Source organism: Drosophila albomicans, chromosome 3, assembly GCF_009650485.2.
Source record: "Drosophila albomicans strain 15112-1751.03 chromosome 3, ASM965048v2, whole genome shotgun sequence".
Classification (NCBI taxonomy): Eukaryota; Metazoa; Arthropoda; class Insecta; order Diptera; family Drosophilidae; genus Drosophila; species Drosophila albomicans.
Genome location: NC_047629.2, coordinates 48,915,300 through 48,935,780, shown reverse-complemented (window position 1 = coordinate 48,935,780; position 20,481 = coordinate 48,915,300). Strand labels below are relative to the sequence as shown.

The following is a 20,481-nucleotide window of genomic DNA, read 5'->3' as shown; positions in this document are numbered from 1 at the left end:
TTGATTCTGATCTTAAGAGAAGTAAACACTTAAAACTGTTTTTATTCTTTTTACTTCATTAAAATTATACTTACTTATACTCTAAAATTTTATTTTATTATGTTGTTCGACTATTATTAGTATACTACAGAATGAAAAAAAATTATTAATTTCACTAAGATTTTTTTTGGTTCTATATTAAACGAAGAAAAATATAACATATCAAATAATTGATTTGCTAATTTAAAAAAAAAGAATGGTTTGAATATATTTTTTATACAAAATACAAATTTGGTTCAATAGAATTTTGGAAAAATATATCTAATTACTCTAAAAAGTGAATATTTGACACCGAATGTATAATTAATAATGATCTTTTTAAAAATTTATATAAATTTTTGGATCTATTTTTTAGGAAAATAAAACTATTTACTCTATAATTCCAATATTATTTGTTGGGTGTTTATATAGGTAGAATTTTTAGAAATATATTTGGATTTTACAAAAATGAAGTTTTTATACCCGCTACCCATAGGGTAGAAGGGTATTATAACTTTGTGCCGGCAGGAAATGTATGTAACAGGTAGAAGGAGGCATCTCCGACCCTATAAAGTATATATATTCTTGATCAGCGTCAACAGCCGAGACGATCTAGCCATGTCCGTCTGTCCGTCTGTGTGTCTGTGTGTCTGTGTGTCTGTCCGTCTGTCCGTCCGTCCGTATGAACACCTAGATCTCAGAGACTATAAGAGATAGAGCTATAATTTTTTTCGACAGCATTTGTTATGTTTGCACGCAGATCAAGTTTGTTTCAAATTTTTGCCACGCCCACTTCCGCCCCCGCAAATCAAAAAAAATTGAATAACAAGTGTAATTTTAAAGCTAGAGTTGCGAATTTTGGTATATACTATAATTACTATAGTAGTTATGATTCCTGAAAATTTGGTTGCGATCAGATAAAAATTGTGGAAGTTATTGAAGAAATACTTGTGTATTGGCAAAAACGCCTACTTACTAGGGCTCTTAGTTGCTTTGGCCGACAATCTGGCACATTGTGCCGTCTATGGTATGTCTTGAATGGTGTGCTGTATCGGTATACCAAACATACCATTTGGTATATTTTTTGAGTATTTTTTAGTATTTTCGGTATATTTTGAAAATAATACCACAATATTTTGCCCTTATTAAAAATGGGTAGCGGGTATCTCACAGTCGAGCACACTCGACTGTAACTTTCTTACTTGTTTGTATCTTATTTTCTTTTTGATCTTTGTTAAGTTTTTGCATAACATAAAAATTTCAAATTGCATAAAATTTAAATTGAATTTTTGAAGTGTATTAAAATTTCAAGCATATAGTTTATTCTGGTTTGTGATTTAAGAAATTAATCGGAAATTTGTTTTTGAAATTCAAAATTTCACGCATACTGAATATGCTGGCACTTGAGTCCAAAATTTTTCGTTAGGTGTATAATTCCCATGACAACGGTCGATTGTGGCGCATTGTTGTTACTGCTGCTGCTGCTGATGTTGCTGCTGTTGCTGTTGTTGGCCAGTGAGACAATGATAAACATTGACTCTACGTCGCGTAGTTCGCGTTTTTCGCGGTGCTCTATTGTTTATGCTGTCGCAGTCGCAGTCGCTGCCTCTGCCTCGGTCGGTGTTGCCGGCATATTCAATGAATGGCGATGCCGATGACGATGCCATTGCTCATCTAACTGGAACACCATTTACAGCCGGATCGGAAGCGTTGCTCAGCGGAAGCGTAGCGTGCAGGTGCATTGCGGTGTTGAGCACCGCGAGCATAAAACTCTGCTGCTGCTTCTGCCACCGCATACACTGCCTGCAAATGAGTCTACCACATGTGGGAGACTTTTCAGCACAGTTGAAACAGCTTTTGCGGGAGGGTTTTTTTTTTGGTTTGGTTTCTCGTGAATAAATGATCTTCATGCGTCATTTCAGTTTGCTGTTGAGTATCAAGTGATATACAGGGTGCTATAAATCTTATTTAAAATGTTAGAAGCTGACTCACGAGTGGCGAGCACAACAAGTTATGTGCTGCTTCAGCGAAACCTGACGAAAATTAATTTAGATATAACTTGTCAAGCATGTAAGTTGCTAAAAATAAGCTAATAAATGTTTAAAAGTTGATCAATTTTTGGGATTATAACGGAATGTCTCGAAATTTTAACGGTGTGATCGACTACAATTAATTTGAATTTTAGAAATAATTGATTGCTTGACTGTTTTGATTGAACAGAGAGAAAAAAGTTGGAATCAAGATTTTGGTTTTAGTAGGAGTTTTGGGTCTCAAAAGTGAGTCAAGAATATGAAAATGTTACAAAACACATCTTGATTTAAAGAACATTATATATAAGATCCAAGTTCTTATTAATAAGAAGAAAAAATCTTATAAATTTAAGACCAAAAATCTTATTATAAAATCAAAAAACTATTATATTATATTTTAATGTTTTTTTATGATTAAATGCATTCAGTTATTCAGAAAAAACCGCTATAGGAATTTTGATGGATTCAAAAATTTTGCAACCAAAATCTAGAATATTTGATTTTATTTTCAAAATTTGGGATTTTTTAGACTAATTTTCTCAGCTTTAGGAATATGTTCATAAAGTGTTCTTTTTTTCAAAAACTAAATTTTTAAGTATATTCTTGATTCTAGAACTTGGTGTTTTTTTTAGTGTAAGCTAAAATAAGTTGATTTTTAAGACCGTTTTGTTTTTCTCTTTTTTACTTATATCTTTCCCGCATTTCACATTGTGTTTACTCTCTTAATAAGTAGCCCAAACTATTTATAGGGAATTTGTTAGTCGAGCTGTCTTCATTAAGCCAGTTTAACTTGTTCTCTCAATGAGTTTATTCAACTATCTGAAATAGCACACTTCAGTTGGGGTATCTGCTAGTCAAGTATGTTCATTGTTGTTGTTGTTGCTGTTGCTGCTGTTGTTTGGTATTTTCTCAATGAGTCATGAACTTTCGTGCTAAAATCTACGTTTATTGTTAGTGACTAACCTTTAACCATACTGACCTATAAACAACTTGCAGCTACTTACACTGAGTGGAGTCCATAAACATATTTAATATGCGGTAACTGGATACGACTTACCCCAATTTTGTGGCAAGCAAAGCAATTAAACGCCTCGATATACGATACTCGAACGCACCCGCAACACAGAGAGAGAGAGAGAGAAAGAGAGGGAGAGTGAGATGAAACAACAGCTACGGCAATAGCAACAAGAACATTTCGTCAACCTCATTAGAAGATACATATTACGTAGATAAAAGATACATACGCACTTGTGCAGATAGTTAAATGGGGTGTCAGCTTAAAGAGCGCTTTAACTGCGAATGTGGTTGCTTGGGCCACAAGTAGCAGTACTTTGCCGAGTCATCAACATACACACACACACATACGCACACATACATTCGCATCTGCTAAGATGGCTGCATTTCCTGCTGGTGTAGATGCTGTTGCTTTCCGGTTATGTGGGTTCGCTCTCAGCATCGCATAGCGCATAGTGGAGAAACTTCCGTAAGTTCAGCGAACATATGCAAAACAATGGCGACATCGGCGCAAATAATTTAGCGAGTAAGGAAACTTAAGCACATTTGAATACACACACACACGCACACACTCTCCTATACATACAAGTACAAGTATATACGATGTGAAAGCGCATTAAGCGTATGGAAAATACTTACCGTTATATAACACCATTAAAGGGGTTTAAGTTTCGGGGTATTATGACTTTAAATAAGTGTAGGAGCAAGCTCAGAGGCAGTAAAGGAGTCTACTAACTAAAGGGTATTTTCTAGGCGAGTCAACTCGATTGCCGCCGTTCTTCTTTTTAACATCTTATGCCATTCCCCCATTGAAATTATATTTCTATACATTCAGCTTAAAGTACAAGTTTGCTACCCTCATTTTTTGCACTTTTACGAACTTGGGTTCTAAATTTAAAATTAAATTAATCATTGCCAAGAATAAAAGCTGACTTTTAAAGTTGTTGAACTGTTTAAATATTTTGTGATTCGATGGACTACATAATTTTGCAACCTAAAATTTGTAATTTTTATACCCGCTACCCATAGGGTAGAAGGGTATTATAACTTTGTGCCGGCAGGAAATGTATGTAACAGGTAAAAGGAGGCATCTCCGACCCTATAAAGTATATATATTCTTGATCAGCGTCAACAGCCGAGACGATATAGCCATGTCCGTCTGTGTGTCTGTGTGTGTGTCTGTGTGTCTGTCCGTCTGTCCGTATGAAACACTGGATCTCAGAGACTATAAGAGATAGAGCTATAATTTTTTTTCGACAGCATGTTTGCACGCAGATCAAGTTTGTTTCAAATTTTTGCCACGCCCTCTTCCGCCCCCGAAAATCAAAAAAATCGAATAACTACTATAGTAGTTATGATTTTGAAAAATTGTCGAAGTTATTAAAGAAATACTTTTGTATGGGCAAAAACGCCTACTTACTAGGGGTCTTAGTTGCTTTGGCTGACAATCTGGTATATTGTGCCGTCTATGGTATATTTTGAATGCGGTACTATGTCGATATACCAAATATACCGTTTGGTATATTTTTAGTATTTTTGTATTATATTTGGTATATTTTGAGAATAATACTGCAAAATATATTGCTTTTATTCAAAATGGGTAGCGGGTATCTCACAGTATTTAGTTTGAAGAATTTGCTTTTAAAGTGGTCTTATTTTAAAAACACAATTTTGAAGGCAAATTTTCTTGATATTAGAAATAAGTTTTTTTCCAGTGCAGTCCTCAAATATTCAATTTACAGAGCATCGCATATTCGCTTACTTTATCACATTTTTTTGTACGCAATTCTTCTATTCCTTGATGCCAGATTGATTTAGCATTTCAATTTAATTTATTTTCAAATATTTAAATGTCTTTTTATTTTGCTAGAATTTCTTTTTTATTGTTGAAACTTTTTCCTTTAGCAATTTGCACTTCTTTCTTGTTTTATTTCGTTTCCGTTTTTGCTTTGTGCTCACCGCAACTTTTGTTTATTTTGTCGTGTATTAAAAAACAAAGAAGCGCTAGGAAAAAAAATACACAAGTGGGGGAAGAGTTCAAAACAAACTTGAATATGCAAATAAGATTTGATGGCATTTGGGTGCGGGGGTTACGACCTGACAGACAGGGGAGCAAACATGGCTAAAAGGATTGCCCGCCAAGTGTTTAAAGTAGAATTTATCATAATTAATTGGATCTGCTAATGGATTCTTACTTATCTGCGTGGTCTACGAGCGACATACTTTTCAAGCAATCCAAGGATTGTGCAACATCAAGTGGAATATAAAGAAATGACTGCAGAAGATAACAAAAGTAAAAAGGTTGACGTTGTTCTGTTGCAAAGCAAAGGTTACCATAACTATAAACATTAACGGACAAAAGAAAAGGGCAAAGGTAACCGGATGCAAGTTGTGGTATTTTGGAGTCCGAATGGGCAACTGGTTGCTAAACTCATAACCGTAACGAGGCCTTGGCATCTAACAAAACTGAATACAAATTCACCTAGAGGAAGAGGGCGGGGTCACACAAAGAAATAGAAAAAATAGAAAAAGAAGAGCACATTGCGACTGATAAGCTTTGCAACAAATCCAAAGCACCGGAAACCGGTCTATGCACTTGTCCTTCCAGCCCCTCCCAAAGCGGATACTCGGATACTATACTCACTTTCTATTCATTGGCATTCACTCTCTGGTAGCTTAAGGCTTTGCCAGCTTAAAGAGCTAAGAAATGATGTTGTCCACTTCAGGTGGCGATGTAAGCTCGCATCATAAATGATGTTTATTATATTTTATTTAAACAAAAAAAAAAAATCAACATTATATTATAGTACATGTTAGGGTTAAATTATATAATTTCATTCAGATCAAAAATAACTATTATAAAAAAAAACAAAAACTCATGAAATAATAGTTATTCTTTGAGTTTTAAAGCTTTACTCAAATATATAAAAAACGTGAAAAGGAAAGTTTGCATTTGAATACTTTATTTAGTATATTTACTTTGGCTGACATTTTGGTATATTTTTTACTCTCTAGAATATTTTGAATGTAATAGTAAGAATAATACCACACTCTTTTGTTTTTATCTAAAAATAGTTATTATTGTGTAATTTTACAGTCCCTGGTTAATACTCTCATTTCAACAATGATTATAACTGTAGAAATTTCAAGACTAAAAAAACAAAAGCTCATGAAATAATGACTATTATTTAAGTTTGAAACTTTTAAATTTATTTAAGAAGAAGTTTACTTTATAAATCAACAATTTATGTAAAACAAGTTTACATACATATATGCATATTTATGAATTATGACTTAATGACTCGCATTATCCAGCCAAGGTAACTAGTCACTCGAATAAAGACAGCCGGGTATCCCGTCTGACAACCTTTGTTAACAAAGGAGCTTACACCGATCTGAACCCTGCTGTCAGAATCTACCAATGGGCCACCAGAGTCACCATAGCAAATGGAGTTACCCAGTTTAGTAGAAACGCAAAGGTTTGATTTAGCGATGTGACTGTGCCATGATGCACTGCAATTTTTCACGCTCATGATCATAAACTGTGTATACTGCAGTACATCGGTATAATTATTACTAGCGCTCATAGTAAGTCCCCATCCGGTGGCAATCGAGTCATGTCCAGTGTAGGTATCAGGATGTGTCTTCAACTTTGGCAGCTCAACCGCTTGAATGAATTTGTTGAATTCAACACGTGGAATGCGAATAAGTGAGATATCGTTGACCAAAGTCTTGTTGCTAAAGTTCTCATGGTAAACAATATTCTTTTTGGTCACGGTGTGCTGTATCAGTGGATAGGAATTCAAAATGCTGCCCAATTTAACGGTGACCTTTTCAGCCCTAGATAAAACCGATGTGATTAGTGGGCAGTCATTTCTTTGACGATTGTTCAACTTACCAGTAAGTACAATGGGCCGCTGTAAGAACCCAAGTGTCGCTAATCAAGGAGCCACCACACGTCCACATGTAGATATATTTTGCTGTATGGTTCTGCAGTAGAAGTCCGACTTGGTAGGGAAACTGACCAGGCGAAGCGTCATGTCCTCTAGTGATGCCAACATCTTGTTCATCATTTAGAATCGATGCCGAGACGAAGGCAAAAGCCAAAGCAAATATTACAAGCACTTTCATATTCAAATGCTGAAAAGACTATGAGCTTAAATAATTCAACGACCGCTTTTTATAGAAATCTTCCTCTCCTTTCTTCTAATTTAGATTAATCACCGTTCTATATTTTATTATTCAGTTTTATGAAATTGATTCGCCCGTATTAAAATGCATATGTTCGGGCAATTTACTGTTTAAATTAATTTAGATCATCACATCACCGTCACGAAATTTCCACGAACAAAAATTAAATAATCATTTTTGCGGTTTAGTCCTTTAACGTATATATTTTTGACACTTCCGATACTTTTTCTCTTCGCGAGGCCTTGAGAACTGTCAGAATCACGAATATCCCATATGGAGTAGAGCCGATCTCGAGATGTAGTCCGATGCCAAAGCAAAAATTAACTAGGAGTTTAAGTAAATCAACCAACGCTTTATATAGAATTCTCCCATTTTTGTGATTCCAAGTTTACCTTATCATAGTTTTCTTTTTGTATTCTTAATATGGTAAGTTTTACCATTACCCGTATAAAAACATACTTATTTTTGTTATTTGCACAAATTAACATCGTGTTATCAACATTAAGCTTAAACAAGAATAATTTTTTTTATTGGTTTTTGTTTGCAATATGTTTATTATTAATGCAGGTTGTGCCTGCATCTCGCAAATTAAAATTTTGGTTCATACAATCATAACTAGAGTTTGTATAGCTTCTGAAAATTTACGATTAAATAAAAATAGTAGAAGTTATTAAAAAAAAAATTGTTTTCCATTGTAAATAATGGCTTTTGTAGTCACCATATCGATATATCAAATATAGCCTTCGGTATATTATACTATTTTAGTAAATTTTAGATACAATACCGTAGTGTTTTGCTTTTATTGAAATTGGGTAGCTCACAGTGAAATACAACCGATTGTAGCCATCTTATTTGTTACATACTGTGGGCATGCATAATTTTATAAACCAATTTATAGAACTATCAACAACGTCAGATCACCATCATTATATTTTAGAATTTTCATATTTCCCGACAATTTTATAATGATACAAATTAAAACTAATATGAATTTTTAGAGTGACTTTTTTAGATTGTCCAAGCTCGATCTGTCAATTAATGTTACGATCGCTTACCAATTAGTCAATTGCCTAAACTTGCATCGAAATTGTTATAAAGGAAGATCCGTATGATGCTCGATCCGGTCGAGGAAACTCATCACTCAGGTGAAGACATCGATGATGGCAAATTCGCAATTATTATTACAACACACAATTCATGTGTTTTGGTAAAAAATACAGATTTTCGATGAAGGCAAATCTTTGATCCATTTAGCTTTGCACTCTTTGCTCCTAATGATCCTCAATTCTGTGTATCTCAGTATTTCAGGAACAGTACTATAATCTGAGGTTCTTCCCCATCCTCATGGAGCATTTACCTCGCCGGATTATTAATCTGACTTGGTAAGGACATTAGTATTTTTCGTTAAAATAAGTTGGAATATTTTAAGAATAATACCGCACTATTTGCGCAATTGGGTATTATTGAAAATGGTACACGGTATCGAAAAAACTCAAATATAATAAATTTTAGTCAATCAATGATACGCATTGTTAAGAGTTAAGAAAACTTCAAAACATCCATATTATTATTCTGTAATTTTACTGTTCCTGGTTGTACATACTACAGTGAAAAGTTTACTAAATTTTGCATTCCAACATTTATAATTGCAGTATTGATTAATTGTATTTTATTATAAATGTTGCAATAGAAGCAATAGCTTCTAGTTTAATTAGGATTTAATGATTCGCAATATCCAGCGAAGATAACTAGTCACTCTTACAAAGACAGCCGGGATGTCCGTCGAACAATCTCCGTAAACGAAGGAGCTTATACCGATCTGAACCATGCTGGGAAAATCTACCAATGGGCCACCAGAGTCACCATTGCAAATGGAGTTGCCCCGTTTAGTAGAAACGCAAAGATTTGATTTAGTGATCCCTTTGCCCCATGATTTTCTGCAAGTTTTCTTGCTCAAGACCGTAAAGTATGTATACTGCAGTACATCGGGAAGATTATTACTAGCGTTCAAAGTAATTCCCCATCCGGTGGCAATCGAGTCATGTCCAGTGTACGTATAGGGATGTCGCCTCCGCTTTGGCAGCTCAACCGCTTGAATGTATTTGTTGAATTTAACACGTGGAATGCGAATGAGTGAGATATCGTTGAAGAAAGTCTTGTTGCTAAAGTTCTTATGGTAAATAATATTCTTTTTGGTCACGGTGTGCTCTATCAGTGAAGAGGATGTCAAAATGCTGCCCAATTTAACGGTGACAGTTTCAGCCCTGTATAAAACCGATGAGATTAATAGACAGTTATTTTTTTTTTTTTTTTTTTTTTGTAGATAGTTCAACTTACCCGAATGTACAGTGGGCCGTCGTAAGAACCCAAGTGTTGCTAATCAAGGAGCCACCACACGTATTTTCTGTATTTGCTGTATTGTTCCGCATTATAAGTCGGACTTGGTAGGGAAACTGACCAGGCGAAGCGTCATGTCCTCTAGTGATGCCAACATCTTGTTCATAATTTAGAATCGATGCCGAGACAAAGGCAAAAGCCAAAACAAATATTACGAGCACTTTCATATTCAAATGCTAAAAATACTATGAGCATAAATAATTCAACGATAGCTTTTTATAGAAGTCTTCCTCTCTATTCTCGTAATTTCAATTAATCATAAATTAATATTTTATTATAAGCGCCCGTATTTAATAAATATGTATATGTACGGCCAATGTACTGTTTAAATTAACTTATATCATTACTTAATTATCATCATCACTTAATTTCCGCGAAGCAAAATTTAATCATTATTATAAAGTTTAGTCTTCTATATATTTTTGACACTTCCGAACATTTTTCTCTATCGTAAAGCCTTGAAAACTGCTGCCAGGATCGCAATATCCCATACGCAATATTGAAAAATCGATCTCGAGATGTTGTCCGATGCCAAAGCAAATATTAACTATGAGCACAAATAAATTAAACAACGCCTTTTATAGAATTCTCCCATCCTAATATTTCTAAATTTAACTTTTAATAGTTTAATTTTTTTTAGTCTTAATAAGCTTTACAATTGCCCGTATATTATTTTCGTTCAATTTTTTGTTTACACATATAAATATCGTCATATTTTATTATTGGTTTATGTTTGCAAAATGTTTATTACTAATGCAGCTCGTGCCTGCATCTCCGACCTCATAAAGTATATTTTTTTGATCAGCACTCAACAGCACTTGCTTTGCCATGCCCTCTTCTGCCCTCTCAAATCGAAAAAAATATAATTTTACAAAGCTTAGTTGCCATTTTTATACCCGCTACCCATAGGGTAGAACGGTATTATAACTTTGTGACGGCAGGAAATGTATGTAACAGGTAGAAGGAGGCATCTCCGACCCTATAAATATATATATTCTTGATCAGCGTCAACAGCCGAGACGATCTGGCCATGTCCGTCTGTCCGTCTGTGTGTCTGTGTGTCTGTTCGTCCGTCCGTATGAACACCTAGATCTCAGAGACTATAAGAGATAGAGCTATATTTTTTTTTTCGACAGCATTTGTTATGTTTGCACGCAGATCAAGTTTGTTTCAAATTTTTGCCACGCCCACTTCCGCCCCGTAAAACAACAAAAATCGAATAACAAGCGTAATTTTATAGCTAACTATTAACGACAATAGTAACTGTGATTCCTGAAAACTTGGTTGCCATCAGATAAAAATTGAGGAAGGTATTAAAGAAATACTTTTGTATGGGCAAAAACGCCTTCTTACTGGGGGTCTGAGTTGCTTTATCCGACAATCTGGTATATTGTGCCGTCTATGGTATATTGTGAATGTTGTACTATATCGATATAGCAAACATACCGTTTGGTATATTTTTAGTATTTTTGTAGTATTTTCGGTATATTTTTAAAATAATACCGCAATATTTTGCTTTTATTCAAAATGGGTAGCGGGTATCTCACAGTCGAGCACACTCGACTGTAACTTTCTAACTTGTTTTTTTTATAAATCTTTTGCAATAGAAGCAATAGCTTCTAGATTAATTAGGATTTAATGACTCGCAATATCCAGCCAAGGTAACTAGTCACTCTTACAAAGACAGCCGGCATCTTCGACGAACAATCTCCGTAAACGAAGGAGCTTATACCGATCTGAACCATGCTGGGAAAGTCTACCAATGGGCCACCAGAGTCCCCAATGCAAATGGAGTTGCCCCGTTTAGTAGAAACGCAAAGGTTTGATTTAGTGATCTCTTTGCCCCATGATGCTGTGCAATTGTTCATGCTCAAGATCATAAAGTGTGTATACTGCAGTACATCGGGGTACATATTACTAGCGTTCAAAGTAAGTCCCCAGCCGGTGGCAATCGAGTCATGTCCAGTGTAGGTATCAGGATGTGTCTTCAACTTTGGCAGCTCAACCGCTTGAATGAATTTGTTGAATTCAACACGTGGAATGCGAATAAGTGAGATATCGTTGAACAAAGTATTTTTGTTAAAGTTCTCATGGATAACAATATTCTCTCTGGTCACGGTGTGCTCTATCAGTGGAGACAATTTGAAAATGCTACCCATTCTAACGATGACAGTTTCCGCCCTAAAGAAAATCGATGCGATTAGTAAGCAGTCATTTCATTGACGATTGTTCAACTTACCCGAATGTACAATGGGCCGCCGTAAGAACCCAAGTGTTGCTAATCAAGGAGCCACCACACGTCTTTTCTTTATTTGCTGTATTGTTCTGCATTATTAGTCGGACTTGGTAGGGAAACTGACCAGGCGAAGCGTCATGTCCTCTAATAATGCCAACATCGGGACTATCGCGAACCGAAGCTTGTTCATAATTTAGAATCGATGCTGAGACGAAGGCAAAAGCCAAAGCAAATATTACAAGCACTCTCATATTCAAATGCTGAAAAAACTATGAACATAAATAATTCACCGATCGCTTTTTATAGAAAGCTTTCTCTATATTCCCCTAATTTAAATTAATCATAGTTCTTTATTTAGTTATTGAGTTTTAAGAAAGTTCGCCCGTATTAAAAAAAAATGCATATGTTTGGGCAATTTACTGTTTAAATTAACTTAGATCATCACATCATTTCCAAGAACAAAAATTAAATAATAATTTTTGGGGTCTGATTCTCTAACATATAATAGTTTAAATTTATTGAGGCTTAATAAGTTTTACAATTGACCGTACGAAAACATACTTATTTTCGTTCAATTTATTGTTTACATATATAAATATCGTCTTATCCACATTAAGTTTTAACAAAAATTATTATGTTATTGGATTATGTTTGCAAAATGTTTATTACTAATGCAAGCTCGTGCCTGCATCTCCGACACCATAAAGTATATTTTCTTGATCAGAACTCGAGAGCACTTGATTTGCCATGCCCTCTTCTGGCCTCTGAAATCGAAAAAATAGAATTTAACAAAGCTAAAGTTACGATTTTTGGTACATACAATAATAACTAGTCTTAACGACTCATAAAAATTTGTTATTAAATAAAAATAGTTGCAGCTATTACAAAAATATATAATATTCTATTATACAAAATGTAAATTTGGTTATTAAAGATAATATCGTAATGTTTTGCTTTTATTGAAAATGGGTAGCGGGTATCTTTCTCGACTGTAGCTTGTTAAACATGTAGTATGATATATCAATTTTAATAACGCATTTATGAACTCATTGAATCTTAGAATATATTTTCCCTAATATGAATTGTTAAAGAGCTCGTTCTGTCAATAAATGTTACGCAGGATATACAATCGTATGCCAATTAGTGAATTGCCTAAACTAACATCTGTTGATCGAAATCGTTATAAAGGAAGATGCCTAATCACGAAAAGGATTTGGTAGGGAAATTTCCCAGCCGAACCATAATTTCCTCTGATGATGCCAAAATCGGAATCGATGCCGATCGTAAGTTAGCACTAAATCAAATAAAGTAATAAAAAAAACACCTTTAGATTGAAACGTTCTAAAGGCTATGTCTGAAATTTTACAACAAATGTATTTATAGCTTTTTAATTTCAATGAATCATACATACGAGTAGTTTATTGTGTCATAATAAAGTTTTAGCATTTGCCCGCAGAAAACCAAAAATATACTAAAGTACGGGCAATTTACATAAGTCATATATCAACGAATATCGTCATAGCATATTCAATAAAATTCTGTGAGCAGAAGTAAACTTTACTTTTAAAGCGAATATATTTTTGATACAATTTATGGTCACGAAGTGTTAATTACCTTGATGTATTCCATAATAGAACTATATCAAACCAACAAAATACTTTTCATTCAAGTATATAACCGAACGAAACTGAATGAAATGGATCAGTTGATAACTTTATTCTTTATTCAATCGAAATAAAATTGTTGCGTATTTTAATTCTGTGTATATTTTTATGGATATTCAACAATTACAATTTGGTTAACATAAATAAGGTATTTCTTTTTTCTTAAATATTATCAAGTGAGATAGTTAAAAGAATTCAAAATTAATATAAATAAGTTAGTAAGCAATATTCGAGTATGCCCATTTTTAATAAGACCATATTTTACAAATATACCAAAAATACTATACTAGATACATATATATTCATTATACTATAAAATTGAAATACTAAAACATTCAAAATAATATATTTAGTATCATTACATTGAAAACGTACCAGAAAAAAAATTGATTTATTTTGTTGACACAAAACTGAATTGTTTGCACAAATTTTATAGTTTCATGCAGCAGCAAAGCATCGCAGTTGACAAAGAATTTATTTTAATATAGCCTTGATGGGAAGTACACGGAAAAAGCAATTAGATGAACCAGGTTTAATACTAGTATATGAAACTTTGAGAATGAGAGAAACAAATCATGATACAAATTAAATTAAAAATACTAAAACATAAAAGAAAAACGCATATTTGGTATAACGGTATGAAATTACATTCAAAATATATCATAATGGTGTCGGAGCTGCCTTTTTCTGCCTGTTACATACATTTCCTTTTGACACTAAGTTTCATTACCCTTCTACCCTATGGGTAGCGTGTACAATAATAACCTCAGTTGCTTTTTAGCGAGGTTTCTCTGTAATTGCAGTAATTGTTGGGCTAAACTGTCTAACCGAGGCCAGAGCACTTCAACCCAATCCCTTTGAGCAGGACTCAAAGTCAACAATTAGCTGCCGTTTGCCAGGTTCTGTGAGCGAGTTGTTATTGTTGTTGTTGTTGTTGGCATTCGTTTGTTGTTGTTGTTGTTGTTATTGTTGTGAAACGTTGCGTGAATTATTTCCAATTAATGGCTCTGGCTATGGGAATGCGAGCGTAAAAAAGTTTTACGGCCATCCAAAATGGAAACTATGAGTAGAAGTGCTACGAGTTATGCGAATTCTACCAATATAAATATATACACACGTATACGAAATATGAGCGTATGTATACGTGTGTGTGTGTGTGTGATAAGGGGGCCGACCTACATAAATGGCAGAGGCTGAATAAGGCAAGCATCGAGTGGATAATCGTCTGGAGCTCATTCGCTGTTTCGCATTTTGTATGAGTTTTCATTTAGATTGAAATGCCCTCAGCAGCAATAAACTGGCAAATCCACAACGGGTTCCACGTGGCCATATCTCTGTGCGTGTGTGCGAGAGTGTGCGTGCGTGTGTGTGTGTGTGTGTGTATATGGGTCGGTCGATTGGTTACACGATACGATATAAGTAATAGAGAACGATCTATCCATGACCTGCCAATGTGGTTGAACCATTCAGCCAGCAATATGAAAATATTGCTTCAAGCGCAAGTAGCAGCAACAACTACGAAAGTACTATGCAACAAAAAACATGTAAGAAAGTTGAGCCGAGCACACTCGACTGTATGCTACCCGCTGTACATTTTAAATTAAAGCATATTCTAAAAAAATACCGAATTTATATAACACAAATATATATATGCCAAAAATCATTAGTTGGTATATCGATATAGTACATACTACATTAATAGTATAATAGTATACTATATTAATATAACGAAAAATAGCAAAATAACCCGAAGGCTATGTTTTGTATTTACATATAGTACTACATTCAATATATATACTGAATTAATATACCGAGCAGTACTAAAATATACCGAAAGATATGTTTGGTATATCGATATTGGCCTAAATTTAAAATATCCCGAATTTATATAGCGGAAAATGCTAAAATATACCGAATTATATGTTTGGTATATCGTTATAATACTAATACATATACCCAATTGATACAACGGAAAATACTAAAATATATTCGAGGCTATTTTTGGTATACCCATATAGTAGTAAATTCGAAATATACCGAATTGGTATAACGGAAAGTACTAAAATATACCCAAGGCTATGTTCTGTATATCAATATATTACTACATTCAAAATATACCAAATTAATATACCGTAAAATACAAAATATACCGAATGCCTTATTTAGTATATCAATATAGCACTACATTCAAAATAAACCATAGAGTACAAAGTGTCAAACAAAACAGCTACGACCAAACTGAACTGAAACGCTGATCGAGAATATATTATATATACTTTCTGGCTCACAGATGCCTCCTTCTGTCTGTTACATACATTTCCTGTAGGCACAGAGTTATAATATCCTTCTACCCTACGGGTGGCGGGTATAACAAGAGCAGGACGCGCAATAGGCACACACCAAAAAACAAAAGCCACGCACAACACATGGACAGAATGAACAATGTTGTATGCGAGTACACATATCCATTCACATGGCCATTACCATTACCATACCCAACCGCGAGTAGTCCACCCTTTTATCCACCTCCTGCCCTATGGCACAGCAGCGGCATCAGCAGCAGCATCAGTAGTAGCAGCAGCATCCCGTGGAAAACTGGCAGCGGTTTTTATTATTGGAAAATTGCTCAAACGCGCACAGATATCGACTCTTTTGCTAGTTGGCTGGCTGGCTGGCTGGATGGTTGGTTGGATGCATTGGGAGGGTTCTTGTTCCGTTCGAGTCGGGGGGTGTTTAAAGTGTACACGGTGGCGTATGTGTAATATTGCCAACCAGAACCCGGCGAAAAGGTCAACAAAGCGAGCAATAAACAGAAATTTCAAATTACACCCGCAGGATTGAGCCCAAGCGCTCATATCTACAATTTGTATCTGTATTAATATTTGTAGTATCTGTGTCTCTGCAATATTTGTATTAATATTTGTGCATTTTGTAGTTTAGTCGCATGCAAGGAATGCTAATGCCATGCAATATGCCAGCCAGCATGTAACTAATTACAGTTTCAATTAATCTAAGCAAATTCATTAATTTGTATTAATTGAAGGTCTGTGTTTTACATGTTCTGTAGTTACATAAGTTACCGAGCAGATTAAAATAAATGTCAACCCTTTGGCTTGGACTCCCTTTTGTCCATGTCATGTTTTTTGATGGCATCCCTCAAATCCCATTTTCGATAGAGATGCCGGAGATATGTTACGACGAGAGCGAGTAACACAAACTTTGTGACTGGTTCGTAAACTAGATTTGGACAGTTTTGACAAGACATGTCGAGGCACTACACCAAAAATAAACTACAATATGTATAGAACATATGCACATACATAGTGCACATCATAACACACGACAGACAGGATGCATGTGCATACATTAAAATGCAAACAAATTGAAGCTACAAAATATTTAAAGATACTTTTACGTTATACTTGAGATAAGCCTCAAACTAATTGACGTGCTTAAGTTATGCGTAGCATCTGCCTTAAAGCTTAGCTGATTGAGATACTTTTGGCTATAAATAAAATTACTTGTGGTCTGCACATAAGTAGCTTTCATATCTATTGATTTATATTGTGGTGGGCGTTTAAAACGTAAATGTAGCGCAATTTAATCTAATTCGGTTTCAAGCTTATCAAAATTTTAGTAAATTTGAAATTTATTGATAATACTCTTCTTAAAGGAAGTTTTGTATATCTTTAATATCCGTAATAAATTTAAATTTTTTTAGTTTTTAGAAAATATATTTTATGTAAGATATTTGATGAGTGAGATAAATGTAAGATGTCTGCAAATGAATTAAATGGGTCAGTGTTTGATATGTAAATTAAGCTTAATTTAATTAAATTTTATAGAATTTCAAATGTATTGAGAAATCTTGAAAAATCGAAATTTTTCATATCTGTAATTTATGTGATATTAGAAGATATGTATTATATTTAATGATTTACATATTTAAAAAAGCTTTAATTTAGAGAATATTTATTATCAGCTTGAAGTCAATCTAATCATGTATTCAATGTATTTATTTATAATTTTTTATATATAACATTTAAAAACTAACGTAAATTTGTATTATTTAAAGTTAATATTGTAAATATTTAAATACACAAATAGTTTATTTAAAGTTCTTTTGTAAGAAGAAAGTTAAGAATTGCTTTGGCTAGCATTCTGGTATATTTTAACCTCTATATTATATTTAGAACGTGGAACTACATACGAAATATGGTAAATAGCAACAACAACAAGATAGAAATTGTTAATTGATTTATTTAATCTTTATTTTATAAAATATTCCAAAGATGTTGATATGTTTTAATTACTATTTTACACAGAATTTGAAGTTCTTTTGCAAGAAGTTTTTTATTTTCAGAACTCTCTTGAACTCTTAAGAAATTCACATTTAAAACGGAAATTTTCACCATATAACGTATCAGATAATACTAATTTACGAAACTACTAATTAAGTTGGATTTCATCTCTCTCTGTAACAGAGTTTTTGTGCTTTAGCACTTTGTAGTTATCGATGCTTTCTAGTTTGGGGGTTTTTTCGTTTCGTTTTTAATTGAAAGCTGTTAAATTGAGTAAAGTTAAGAACACTTTTGAGAAGCTGTAAAATTTGAATTGTCTGCTGCGAAATGAATGAAGAGCCATTTGGACTTTTGGCCCAAATGCGCAGCGATGTGTGTATGGTTCGGTTGTAGTCATACAATTAGGAGGAGCAAGCAGCGCACATGTTCTCCGACTCGTAGGCATTAAATTACAAATGAATTCCAGGCACGTGATCTTCTGCTTGACTGCATTTTTGGCCACCACCACCGACGGCAGCAACAGCAGCAGCCATTGCAACGGCAACGGCAACGGCAGCAAGTGCATCAGTAAATGGCCAGAGTTTGAGCTTGCCTTGAAGCATCTTTTGCCGGAGTACAACTCAATTACGGAATCGTTAGAGGGTGCAACATTTTATGGTCAAAACATTTTGAGCCAGCTAAAAGGCGAAAGATATGTGAATACTTATCTTGTTTTTAGCCTGATTGTACAACATTTAAGTCAATGCATATGGCCGCTTCAACGAGTTATTATTATTATTATTATTATCACTCGACTATACGCATCGGTGCACCACCAAAGCGACAAAAACTTATTCGCCTTAGATACTGGCTGCCTTCTTTAGTTTAGCTTCCTTAGCCAGCTTTTTGGCCTTTAGCCTTTGCGCCCTTTTTGTGCGGCAACTTCAATTGCTGACTGCAAAAATTGAATTCTTCTTATTTCAGTCACGCAACGTTGTTCAAAAGGCACCAACTGAAAAGCCAAAGAGTTCTTGGCCAACAAGTCTCGTCAAGAGTTCTTCTTTTTCGCTTCTTCCGTTCTTTCGTTCTTCCTCCTTCTCTGTTGTTTTTGCACTTTGGTTAAGTCCGGCGCCGTTGGCTGCTTTTCCAGCTTTCCAGGCACGGTCACAAGTTTTTATGGCCATCTTCTCGCAACTCGCACTCGCACTCGCATCTCTCAAGCTCGCAGTTCGCAGTTCGCATTTTGTATATTAAAGTATTTTCAGGTTTCAACAAGCATCTGCAATGATACTTGTCTAACGCCTTTCACACACAGTGCAAAAAAGGTCTTCAAATGGCATTACATTTTTCGCCCCAGCCAGACAAGCAGTTGACATTTCGGGATATGGGTCAAGTGGACATCAAACCCAAGCAAAACTGTCATAAAAATAAGTTAAGCTCTGCGAGCTGCCAAGCTGCCTAGCTGCAAGTCCTTCGACTAACTTATGTCCTGTACACTTTGTGTTGAGAAACTTTCAAAATTGCTGAATAATAAACTTGAATATATGAACACACAGTTTTTTGATTGTTTATGGAGATTCTTTGGTAATATGAATTAAAGTCACATTTTTTAAGTAATTTAGAAAATGTATTGTTGTAAAAATGGCTCACAAATATTTTAAATACTTGTTTGTGCATTTAATATAAAATTAAATATAACATAATAAAATAAAATGGAATATAGTGTAGTTTGTGCATTTATTATAAAATCAATTATAACATAATAAAATTAAATGGAGTGTCAAATTCAGGTTGAAGAATAATTGAAAATTTTGAATTTGAGAACTAAAAAACTATATCAAACATTGAAAAATAGATCAATTTCAAAAATCAGGAACATTTGTATTAATAATTGTGTTTTTAAAATTATTGTGGTCTCAAAACTATAAGAACTTGGGTTGTATATCAAATGTTCTTGAAATCAGGATGTGTTTTCTAACATAAACATTTCTTGAGGCACTTTTTAGACTAAAATTCTTGGTACTTAGACCAAAATCTTGATTTTATAACTTTTTTTTCGGTGTAGAATGTAGAATATAGTCTTTATCATATTCAAATTTGATCTAGTATTACATCTTGTATTAAATATTAAGTCTTTTTGTAGTATAAAGATTAAAAACTCTTAAAGAAGATCTTTCCATTAATAAAAATTCCATCATATAAAAATTAACCCTTCTTACCTTTAGAAATTTTATAGAATGTATTATTTATAATCCTAACGTTTTGCATATTCACACTTCCCCGTTTTGCTCTTCTTTTTTTTATAGGGTATTATAAATGTTTACCATCAAATTCAAATTCCGGAGCCAATGGCCATTTAGTAAGTATTCATGTTGCACATCAACATGAAATTTAAATAATTCCGCAAACTCGTAACAACATCGTGAATAATAATAATGTAATATACATATTTAGACAGATTACACATCAAATGTGTTGCATACTTTTTAGCTGCGCGCTGCACCTAATTAATAATAGACACACGGACGAACGAGATAGAGAGAGAGACAGAGAGGGAGAACGCGAATATAAATGCGGGCGCTTTTTGTAACAGGATATTGGATTGAGCTGATAGCGTGTGGAATGAGCATCGACGTCAGTCCAAACGGTAA

General features: G+C 34.1%; 3 protein-coding genes across 3 annotated transcripts; all 3 read right to left on the bottom strand.

The window, feature by feature from the left end:
* Window positions 1–6,347: 6,347 nt before the first annotated feature.
* On the bottom strand, window positions 6,348–7,555 carry LOC117569207 (serine protease 1-like). The gene is made up of 2 exons (XM_034250278.2): window positions 6,961–7,555; window positions 6,348–6,902 (listed from the first exon to the last, which is right to left on the bottom strand). The coding sequence occupies exons 1-2, from the start codon at window positions 7,191–7,193 to the stop codon at window positions 6,350–6,352; spliced, it is 786 nt and encodes a 261-aa protein (XP_034106169.1). The 5' UTR covers window positions 7,194–7,555; the 3' UTR covers window positions 6,348–6,349.
* A 1,334-nt stretch (window positions 7,556–8,889) lies between these two features.
* Window positions 8,890–9,817, bottom strand: LOC117572025 (serine protease 1-like). Its single transcript, XM_052003463.1, has 2 exons — window positions 9,591–9,817; window positions 8,890–9,517 (listed from the first exon to the last, which is right to left on the bottom strand). The coding sequence occupies exons 1-2, from the start codon at window positions 9,815–9,817 to the stop codon at window positions 8,965–8,967; spliced, it is 780 nt and encodes a 259-aa protein (XP_051859423.1). The 3' UTR covers window positions 8,890–8,964.
* Window positions 9,818–11,278: 1,461 nt separating this feature from the next.
* Window positions 11,279–11,981, bottom strand: LOC127565419 (serine protease 1-like). The gene is made up of 2 exons (XM_052003606.1): window positions 11,890–11,981; window positions 11,279–11,831 (listed from the first exon to the last, which is right to left on the bottom strand). Exons 1-2 carry the CDS (start codon window positions 11,979–11,981, stop codon window positions 11,279–11,281), a joined length of 645 nt encoding a protein of 214 aa, XP_051859566.1.
* Window positions 11,982–20,481: the final 8,500 nt, after the last annotated feature.